At 30.2% G+C, this 11613-nt stretch overlaps 3 protein-coding genes across 3 annotated transcripts; 1 reads left to right on the plus strand and 2 right to left on the minus strand.

Moving 5' to 3' along the window:
* Positions 1-5381: 5381 nt before the first annotated feature.
* Positions 5382-6685, minus strand: LOC108912208 (neuropeptide-like 4). The gene is made up of 2 exons (XM_018717388.1): positions 6574-6685; positions 5382-5667 (listed from the first exon to the last, which is right to left on the minus strand). The coding sequence occupies exons 1-2, from the start codon at positions 6583-6585 to the stop codon at positions 5515-5517; spliced, it is 165 nt and encodes a 54-aa protein (XP_018572904.1). The 5' UTR covers positions 6586-6685; the 3' UTR covers positions 5382-5514.
* Positions 6686-8624: 1939 nt separating this feature from the next.
* LOC108912209 (neuropeptide-like 4) lies at positions 8625-9152 on the minus strand. Its single transcript, XM_018717389.1, has 2 exons — positions 9039-9152; positions 8625-8917 (listed from the first exon to the last, which is right to left on the minus strand). The coding sequence occupies exons 1-2, from the start codon at positions 9048-9050 to the stop codon at positions 8762-8764; spliced, it is 168 nt and encodes a 55-aa protein (XP_018572905.1). The 5' UTR covers positions 9051-9152; the 3' UTR covers positions 8625-8761.
* A 1648-nt stretch (positions 9153-10800) lies between these two features.
* On the plus strand, positions 10801-11613 carry LOC108912207 (neuropeptide-like 4). Its single transcript, XM_018717387.1, has 2 exons — positions 10801-10911; positions 11355-11613. Exons 1-2 carry the CDS (start codon positions 10900-10902, stop codon positions 11508-11510), a joined length of 168 nt encoding a protein of 55 aa, XP_018572903.1. The 5' UTR covers positions 10801-10899; the 3' UTR covers positions 11511-11613.

The following is an 11613-nucleotide window of genomic DNA, read 5'->3' on the forward strand; positions in this document are numbered from 1 at the left end:
ATATTGCTGATGAAATTCAATAGGTACTAGTTGGGCAATGTGGAAATTTCTATGAAACAGTGAATAGTGTTTGACGTTGTGTCTGACTCATGAAAATCGTAACGTAATGACAATATTTCCTACAACTATTTAACTCATGCATGATCGTATTCTCAGATTTATTTATACCTATGTCATGTGACGTGACAATAGTGAGTATCTCGCTTAAGGTTTGAGCGTATTCAATTAAAAATATTTGATATATAAATCTTTTCCCAGTTCTAAATTAAAGATAGTACGTACTTAATTCTAAATCAAATTAGGTACAATGTTATTTAGTGTTACATAAAGAACATATTTCATAAGCTGATTGTTCTGACCTAATGCAATGGCAATGAATAATGCATTAGTTCTGGTTTTATCATCTATTTTTAACGACCAACGAGTTGTGCTTATAAATATTTATATATTGCGATTAAGCAATGAAGTTCTATCCTTCTGGAATGTAGTACTGGACCATATTAAATCACAGTTTATCGTTTCCAAAAAACGGTAGATGGTGTAGAAAATTAAATATGCGCAGAAATTTGTTTATTTACATTTCTGCGAATTTCTAATAATTGATTTTATATTGAAATCGCTAACGCTGTGTTTACTGCATTTTATTTTAAACTAATTACAATTGGATTATTCATAGCTGTATCAAACATAATATTTATAAATAGGGATATTCAGTTCTGTTTGAATTTCATTAAGAATAATTTTTATTAATGTTATAAATAGCTGATATTCTTTTTTCTCTCAAAGTGGATGGTAAATTTAACGGGTATTTTTATTTCCTCACTTGTTTTGTGAATTTATAGAAGACTGGGGTAAACTTTTTAGTTGGGTAGTCAATAAATGTTAAAATTTTTGCATTATATTTTCGTTTTATTTCACTGAGTACCTTTAAGCATTTGGTAAGTACAATTGTGGTTAGATTGATGCAACAGTAGTTAATTTTTTGTCTCCGTTCTGATCCTGAAGACAGAAAAGAAAGGTGATATCGATTACAATTGTATAAATTCAGAATATCCGACTTGTTACAGAAAACGTTATCTCTAATATTAAGGCCAAATCAGTTATGATCTTCCTAATATTTTCTTTTTTCGATTAGATAATAAAAAGAGTCTTTCACGTGAAAACATTAACACAACTTGTCTAAGTTACGAAACAGAATTTTCTGTACCCGATTTCTGACGCCACCTGTTAATAATAATATATGCTAAACCGATGTCAGCATTTTGTCAGGTTGTTATAAAGTAATATTTCTTCAGAAAAAAAGCCCGAATATCCGGCACAGGACAAGAGACGAGTTACCAAAAGTCAAGGCCAATCAGTGGAATGATATCAACATTTTTTTCGCCAAAACTTGCTATAAAAAATATAATGCAAGGATTTGAGCAATATATTTTTGGGTACTGACATATGCGTAAAATACAACGACGAAATTAACATAATGGCACATTTATTTAATATATTAGAGTATCAGGCAGGACTAATTTGGAGGTAGCAGATTGATGAAGATATCTTTATAGACAAGGAGCAAGGGGAAAAATAATCTTCAACAAGAATACGAATATAGAGAATTGATCAATAAGTATATTTATACTGTTTTTATGAACTGGATCACATTGAAATGAAAAATTTAAAATTAAAATTAAAATTTTTAAATAATAAGCGTTGTAATGCTTAATTGACATGACACACAACATTTTGAAAACTTCTCAAAAATGTAAGTTTTGTTAATGAAAAATTTGAGGAGGTTTTTTTCGAAAACTGTATTAAAACAAATATTGTTTGTTTACGAATTTTTTGATATCCTTCAAATTTTTGTTAAAGACAAAGCCATAATTTACTAGTTTTAACAATTATTTAACATTATGAGATATTCTATAAGAACGCTTAATGTTCAAATTGAGCTATTGATATCATGAATAAATTAGATGTCAAGTTAATGAACTATAAATATAATTTTTTTCTACATATTTTTCAACTTATGTAAAAGCTTTGAAACATAGTTTCAGAAAATACATTGTTTGATACACGATTACAAAATGCTTTTGCATTTTTCAGCGACTTTTTTTCTTTTCTGTGGAAAGCGAAAGTGGCATTTCAATAAAAAAAAAACTATTTACAAATCTAAACTTTTTACATGACAGGTAAACTCACAAATAATTATTAATATAACAGAGTCAACTTGTTTTTACATATTTAAAAAATCTCGTCTAATATTCACATAAATAATTTCTTCATTTGCTTCCTATGCTCCCTAACTATTCTTTTACAGTCAGTTAACTGCGTAGTGCCGCCGCGCTAACAAAAGCAGTCGGCCATGGACGTCTGTAAAAAACTGGAGTAGTCCGGGTGTGGCATATCGTCGTAGGGCAATAGCACAGCACGCTGTATGAGAGGAATCAGGATGTAAACTACTGTGGGCCAGGCAGGCAAATTTTAGGTTGCCAGGATAACTGGGTCTAGGTCCTAGAGTAATGGGTTTAGGAGCGATTAACAAAAACTTCTTTTTTTTTGCAAATTTTGACTACGTTTCGATTATATAATTAGTCTTTGTCAAAGTTGTTACACTATAAAAGAATCGTATGACGTAAAGTTAATAAAAGTCGATTTTGATAAGTTGTTTTAATTTAAGCTGACGAATATTTGCAACATATGTTCAATTTAGAAACATTTTCTTGTTAGAAGTGCTCTAATGGTGAAAATATTCACCTTGTACATTACTGATATTCCAAAAGAATAACTATGACTCCAACAGCATGGTGAGATCATGTCTGAAACGTAGTGACTAACTCGATAGCCATATTTATCTCCCCTTAATTTTTTCTTGTGGATATGTTACTAGAAGGAGTTAACAAACACCTTTTCAGTAATATTGGAAATTTTGAAAAAGTGAACCTAAAATGAAGCAAACTTGTCCTAAAATTCTCAAATTGAATTTGTTCACCATTTAAGCTATGTATTGTCAACCACCAAGCTTAGTCTGATACTTATTGCAATTATTGTTGTCAATTAAAGATGATGTTTAATATTGGAAATGTTTAAGGAGTGCGTAGTGTAACGTTATGAAAATATGAAGAATCTAATGTAGGGGAGTATAAACATTTAAAGTGGTCCCAACCGCTGGGCGCAGGAATGGTTCGAGCGTAGTGATTTTAGTGTCATTTAGTAGATGGGACTTTACTATTATATAAAATAGAATTGGTCCATTGGATTTCATTTGTTACTTCAATTAATTAATAAAAATATGATCACCAATAAAATATTATTACCATGTAGAATTGGATTGAAACGATTGATTAATAAAAAATCTACTTAGTTTCAAATCTCCTGAGCTTGCTACTGGATCTGTCTATATTTGTTAACCGATGAAACATGTATTTAATAATTATAGAACTGACATTTTTACCTCAGTGATTAAAATTGACGTAATTTTAATTAATTTGTCAAGAACATTAAGAATACTCGAGCCTGCGAACGCTTTTACGTGAACGCGCGTCAGTCCTTTGAAAATATGCAAAGTTATGCCAAACGGACATAAATCTGAGCCCGATATACGTCAGCTATTAACTAATTCGAAACAATAATAAATTATTTACGAAAGGACCGAGTCTAACTCAATCATTCCGGTAAAATAATTTTATTGTGTGACTTGAATTAAACCAGGAGGACGATTCATAGGAATCTCAGCGGGAATTCAGAGCGCTGCGTCATCCTAACATCCTGTTTTACGTGTTTATATTTTTTACGGTTTTTGTTTGTAAATACATCAACACACCGGAAACAAATTGAAAGTAAAGGATACGTTAGGAATAAATAAAAACATTAAATTCTTGTGAAGGAAAAACGCTTCGGCTGCCGTGAATAGAGATTTAACAATTTTGAAGAAGCTGGACAAACTTAAAACGAACTCTGCTTCTTCCGAAGTAACAAATTGGAAAACATTGAAAACTGAAGCAAATCGAAACAAAAACAAATATTTATTCAACTATTTTTCCAGATACATTTATACAGTGTCCCTGAAAAGGACGGACAACGCTTGACCACAGGTTCCTTGGATGAAAACAAGACTATCTCGCTTAACTTACAAAAATGCACGCCTACTGAGATATAGTCTTCTAAATATATAACAGATAACTTAGTTTTTTTCAAATAATTTGAAAACTGTTGTTCTTAGAAACTTCAAATTTGGTATACATATTTTTTATATAAGGGCAATGTAAATATAGAATTTAGTGAGAATATATATACAGGATGTTCTCCTTCTAGTGCCTGTGCGCCACTGGCTATCCCGTAACTATTTTAAAAATTAGCACTATTTTAGAGGATTTTTTGCTTCTTGCAAAATTTTGATATCGTTCATGGATTTCGAGTAAAATTGACACGAAAAAAAAATAAATAGACAATACATTTACAATTTATTGTTTACCGAGTTGATCGCAAATAGTCTATTTTTGTTACTGACGTGGAGTTATGCACAACCTTGACTGTACATGAAAATAATGCATACTAGTTGGGATAATTTTCTATTAGAAGCAGTTTGAATTCATGTGACTAGCTAAATATTATTTTTAGGATATGAATAAAGCAAACACTGTTTATTTATAGTGCTACAAACGTGGTGGGTAATGAGTTTGTAGTAAATAAATATGAATTAATAAAAGAGACAAAGACTCTCATAACTAATTTCAGCCTAGTGTTTATTAGTATGTATATGCAGATATTGTCAGTGTTATCATACATTTAGATACAAAGAATATCACCGTATATTGAGTACAGTAAGTTAGGGTAGGCGATTATTAAACAAAATATTAAATTTAAAAATTCTTTACAAAAAAGTAATAAAAAAGATATTGGGTTGTGGTTCTTATCAAAGTTAATTCAATTCAAACTGTTTGAGTGTATTTTTTAATCCATTTGACATTAGGAATGGCCTTTGAAAAGATCTCCCATTACTTTGTGGACAATTAGGAGCTTCTTTATAGCCTTCTTATTCTTCCTCCGAAGAACATTGATTTGAAAACAAGGGGGAAGGATAATTCAAGATTTCCATTGAGATTTTTAGACAAGTGACAAGGAAATGTACTAAAAATTTAATTAATATGTTATAAGTGCATTACCAATTTTTCCCACTTTCGATTTTTCAGTTTTACATGTTTCAATATACAAATTCATATTAGAAATAGAAAAGTTTTACTCTACCTATGTTCAAAGTGCTCCATTAATAAAATACACACATTTTTTAATTAAAATAAATTTTCTCTGCCTTGTACAGGTGTTTTTATAACTGCAATATAATAGATGATTAGCAGCTTTCGGATTTTCGATCAATAACAGAAACGCAAACATTTTTTTACTATAAACTAAACTTTATTAGTTAAAAAAGGGTTTTATAAACAGATCTGTTAGAAAAACAAATTTAGGCAAGTTATACAAAATTAAATTTTTGTGAATTCAAAGTGAATGAAGATTAAGCATAGTTTAACCATAGTAGTAGTAACCACTGTAAGGGTAACCATACAACCACTGTGGAGAAGGTCCTGCTACTGGACTTGGGGCTGGATTAGGTCCAGGGTACGCCTTAGGAAGGGCCAGAGCCAAACAGGCAAGGGCGAGAACCACGAAAAGTACCAGCTGAAATTGAAATGGTTTGATTTACATAATATATTAGTTTTATCTAATCAAATTGTACCGATGTTTTGAAAAACCGATTTTTCCATACCATAAAATTTATTCAATGGGTGAAAATATAAACAGCCAAATTAAGAATTGAAATGTCCCATATAATATGCATATTATAGAAATCTTTAGGTTTTGTTTTTAGTTTGACAAGAAAAGTATAAGAGACATATAAAAAACAAATAGAAGAAACATCTATTGTAAAATATTTAACAATTTTTCTTCTATTTGATGCCAAAGTTGAGGTAGAATCTTTATAAATACTGAATTGCATGAGTGCTAATATGTCTAATTGAATCATAATAAGGGACATGAAAGTCATTTATACAAAACATAAAATTTCGAAAAACTGATGATAAGGTCGCAAAATGGAATATACAGTATTATAAGTATTACAAAAACTACATTATGTACTTTTCATTTACACTCAAAGCTGATCCATTTTTATCAGCAAAATATGTGAACTAGAAATTGAAAACATTTTGCTCCATTTGAGTAGAAAATTATAAAACATACTGCTGATACTACAAACTGATTAAAAAATAAATTTTAAATGTGCTTGTATAAATAGTCGGAAAACAAACATAAAATAAAATAAATTACCAGAATCCGTAAAAAAACAACAAAATGCTATTTAAAGAACGAATTAAATTAAGCAATAAATAGCTATTTTCTTATTTTTTTTTCTCTTTACAGAAGATACACATTCATAAGAATGATGCTATTAGTATTGTTAGATGTTGTCTAAAATGGTTAATATAATTACAAAATTTTAGTAACTTATTAATCAGTTGATGATATAATAAAAAAGTTAAATATTTATACAAATATCAGTATTAGAAAAATTGTGTATGTACATACCAGTTTGAACATCTTTGCGAATTGTTTCACTTGCTCAAGACTCAGCTGTAGAAGTAAGTAAAATACTTTATATTGCAATGAAACAGAGCAATTTATATATACATTACTAGGTGCATTTGCATATTTTGCCGTTTGTTATTAGTTCCTTTGTACTTAGTTCAAACAAATAAGCAGAGTTACATATTCTCGTCACGAGACTAAAAATTCAGACGAGGATTTTCCATGAGATCATCTCGCGTATTCTAATTTAGGCACTTCTTGAATGGACGTCGAATTTATTTGCATTAGAGACGGTTGTAATTCTGTACTGCGCAAGATACAAAAATTTTCGCCCAACGAAATCGATTTTATTTTATTTTTAAGTTCTCTGTCAGAACGTATTTGCGTCTTCCTTGTGTTAATTTCTTTAATTTATGATAAAAATAAAGAAAAACCTTGAAATCAAACTTCTATACGAAGTTATTATCAAAGCTTACTATTATGTTTACGGAAAAATTTAAAGAATTTTTCTTGTCACATATGATTTTTTTTCTATGTATAATAATGACTCTATCGTCATCCATTTCATGGTTTTATCTAAAATTTAAAAAATGTATGCAAATCTGATTGTTTTGGTGCTATTATATCGTCACTAATCGATTATACACGTTAATTGTTTTTAAACAGAGCTCTAATTTAGATGCATGTGTAGGCAGAATACCAGTTTGAGTATATACAATTTTAAATCGTTAAAGTGTGTGCGGTTAGTGAATAAAATGAGTCGCAATTAACGTAGATGATTTAATTTATCTCGTATAATCAGATTTCTGTCATTTTGCAATTACTTTACATGTATAATGTCTGCAATAAATTACATACTTGCAATCTCACTTAATAATGTATGTTATGTAGGATAAATTATATACAACTGTTTCTCTCTGGTTTAGTATGTTAACTGATATTTGCTTTATTGTCACAAAGATTTACCAATCTTAGGTGCAAAATCTCTTAAAAAAAGTGCAAAAAGTTTAATCAGAGTCACACCTGAATCCTCTGAGGGTTGTAGACAAGTTACCGTGGTAAGTTTGAAGGTAATAATCGCAATATTGCAAAACTTCTTTCGATGCTCTCTGTGCAACAGTTCTTTAGAATCTTTTGGTATGACGAAGTATTTGAAAATTGGAGAAAATGGACTATTTCTGGATAACGGCACAAGCAAAAAACATTTATTCAACCTAATAAAAGACTTACTTTATAAGATTATTACATAGTAAAGAATAGCATGTCAAACTGATGCTATTGCGGGAAATAACTACTCTGAGGACTAATTCCCTGTTCAGCATTGAACTATTCCAGTAATATCTACTAAACAGTTTGAATCATTCGCCAGTTGAATTCACCAGACCTACGTCGGTTGTTTACTAGGTAATGAGGATATAATTCAATGCGAGTCAGGGCATTGGTTAACGGAGTAGTTGTTAGCACGTCACTCTCTGCCAGTTTAGCTGAGGGACGCTTTAGACATTAACCAGTATTGCCTACGTCTCATCTATAATAATAATATAATCATTTCTATGTCTAATAGAATAATGTGAATCAAAATAATAAAATTTGATGTGATTCCCCTGTCCCAGTAAACTTTACATTAAAATTGATCATATTGTACTGGCATATGTGATCTATATTATGCAGCAAATTTTTTAGCTTCCTCAATTTATTAGTGAGTTTTTGTTACTTGTGCAATTTCATTTTGACACGTTTTTGTTGCAGAGATCAATTTTAAAAAATGGTTAGTAATTATGTCAATAGGGCACAAGTTATAAGTCCATTATGTTTGTGATTTGCTGCCTTTACGACTGATTTTATTTACAAAAGCTGGTAGCATTATATTTAAATGAAAAATATTGGTATTTAAATGCAAAAACTATTGATTTTCTAAGAATACAGAAATCACATAATTTTTTGTGGCTCTCCCCTTTGAATTTACCTCTTTTCATTTGTTTCAATTTTTTTTCTCAAATTTTATTTCACTTATACTCGGTAGAGGTGAAATTGATAATAAGACACTTTAGTTCTAATCAAGCAGTATATTTATTTCAAGAAATAAAAAAGCCATATACAACTAATTTGTTAAAAACCAAAAAATAGTGTTCAATTTGAATATCGACTTCAGTGTTTTTAGGTAGTGTGACGACAATTTTGTAAACCCTTAACCGTAGTAGTAACCACTGTAGTAAGGGTAGCTTCCATACAACCACTGTGGAGATGGTGCGGCAGCTGGGTTAGGTCCAGGATTGGGTCCAGGGAAGGCCCTTGGTACGGCTAGCGCTACTGAGGCAATGGCAAGAACAACGAGGAGCATTAGCTGAAAAAAAATTAAAATGAAAAAAACTATTACATAATGTCAATAATTTTTTTTTTCTATAAATATATTGATGTGGCACGACCAATATAAAGTAATAAAAATGAAATATATTTTTACATACCAATTTGAACATGATGATTTGTTGGTGCACTGATGTGTACAAGAGTTGTTAAGTAAAAATTGGTACTGATGAAAAAAACTCGCGCACAGCTTTATATACGAAAAAAATCTTTATTTACATAGAGCTCTTCCGTCTTGTCAAAGGTTTTTCAAACTGAAAGTATCCTAATATTATGCATTCTAAGCGCGTTTTGAATATTTTTCCATATCATGTGCATGCGGTACTGATTTATTCAATTGTGAATTTTGTTTACGTTTCATATATCATATATTTTCATATTTCATATATACATTTTCGGGAATAATAAAATGAATTATTATTGTATTTATAGTTATGGGTTTGTGAGATGCCACAGTAAAGTAGATAAAATTAAGTAAATCACCTCTGGCCCAAAAATTGTATAAAATGAGTTTTCCCCAACCACAAATATCTAGATCGATTCGAAAGGTGGTTGAAAAGAATAAAATAAAATACGTTATCTTTGTTTCTATGTATAAGAAAAAATTTATCTGGTTAGTACTAAGGAAGAAGTGATATCAGAGAATAATAGATTTAAAAATATACCTGCAAAACCTAGAAAGTGCGTAAATCTATTTTATTAAACATTTTGCAAGTCTTCATCCGGTGAAAGAAAGTCAGTTGCAGGCAATGTACTTAATAACCTTTTATCAACCAATTAATTGAATTTACTTATATTTACGCATTTTTTACGTAATAACTCTATGAAAAGGTCAGCTTTGTTTGAACGTGTTTTTTGTAATGTGTTTCTTAGTTTTCCTAGGCGTATTACATAAGTGAAAAATAAAGACGTACACAGTGTCATTTATTGCATTATATTGACGTTTGGTGCAGCGAATACAAATATAGGTGTTGGCAGAATGCAAATGGAAATTGTCTGCAGTAACTTGTTTTTTCTTTTGTCTTAACAGTTGCAGACGGTAAATATTGTTAAAATGTGTTTGTGTACCATTATTTCCAAAGAGAGAACAATTAAGTAATTTGCATAAAATCCTTTTATTATTTTTTTATCGTTTAATTCTGGGATGAAATACATCTTAAGTCACATTAAATTGCGTTTATAATATTCCTACAACGTTTCTGTCTATCTTCAAGGCTATCCAATGTCCGGGATGCAAACATCGATAACGCAAATGGGACAAAATATTAATTGAGACTGAAAACTCGGATGGAACATGATATTTTGTTATATTCTATATTTTATCTGAAAAGAAAACTGGCTAGCCTTTAACCTGTAAAAATAGCTACGATAAAAAGTTTTTAATGAACACAAAAACTCCAGTAATTTTTTCCTCGCCATCCTTTTGTCTCCACTTTTGTGATCGTATGTTAAAGAAAACCTTTCATTTGAAATAACTGTTATTGTAAACTACTCCTACGAAACAGTCCGAATCTTCTCCGTTTTTTTTTATTTTTTATTTCCAATTCCTTAAGGAACTTTTATCGTTGTTTCTCTTTACTTACATATACTGAAATGCTAACATGGTTCATATTCTCTGCAGCATTTGTAGCATATCTAACATAATTATTATCTTATTAAGGCAACAACATATAATGTACCATATCGAACGCCTAACAACGATGTAAGTTGATCGTAGATGGTCGTGATATAATGGGAAATACGATGATAACAGCGGCTAAAATTTTAGAGATGTGCGTTGAATGCATTATTTTTGTTTATTGTTTATTTATTTGTATTCATATCAAGGTGAGAATGGAATACCAAAGCAAGCATGCATTATAATAATAAAATTGTGTATATAAATGTTAAGACCGTCAGAGAACTGTTGTCAGTAAAATTCGGCAGGCACTATCAACCGGTGTGAGAAAAATCAACCTCAAGATGTTCAAACTGGTAAGCATAGTTAGGGACACCTTAGAATTTCGATGTCACTGAGTATTTTGAAAATTGTTTAAGAATATGCAATTAACAATGTTATTTCAAAGAAAAAGGACGTAGGTATTCCAGTTAATTCGAAAAGCTATATTGGCACCATAGTTTTTAAAATTTCAAATAAGCTTAAATTCAAAATATCCCTGCAATTATTTGTTAAAAAATTAATGTTCAAGAAAACAAATAACTTTCCTGTTTATTAAGGTTCATTCATTTTTAATATCTATTTGAATAAATGCAATGTTTTTTTAACTTCAACAATAGTGACCTGGCCTTAAAAAACACCCTGTCTTATTCATGTTATTCAGATTATGCTTCGGAACTATAGTAGATTAATAATAATAAGTTTGTTTATTTTTCGCGATAATTTCAAAAACACTATAATTTTAAATGTTCTTTCGCAGTTTGTTCTACTCGTGGTCCTAGCAGTCGCTTCCATCACTCTTGCCGCTCCTGGAGCTTTTCCAGGACCTAATCCTGCACCAGGACCAGTCGCTTCACCTCAAGTAGTGTACGGTGCTTACCCGTACTATGGGGGATACTACGGATATTACGTTTGAATAGAAGGAATTACAAAATGAAACAAATACAATTTTCGCTAATTATATTCACATAGTACAAATAATAGGTGTATATTTTTAATAAAGTATAGAACAGTAATTT

This window comes from Anoplophora glabripennis, unplaced genomic scaffold (assembly GCF_000390285.2).
Source record: "Anoplophora glabripennis isolate ALB-LARVAE unplaced genomic scaffold, Agla_2.0 scaffold215, whole genome shotgun sequence".
NCBI lineage: Eukaryota > Metazoa > Arthropoda > Insecta > Coleoptera > Cerambycidae > Anoplophora > Anoplophora glabripennis.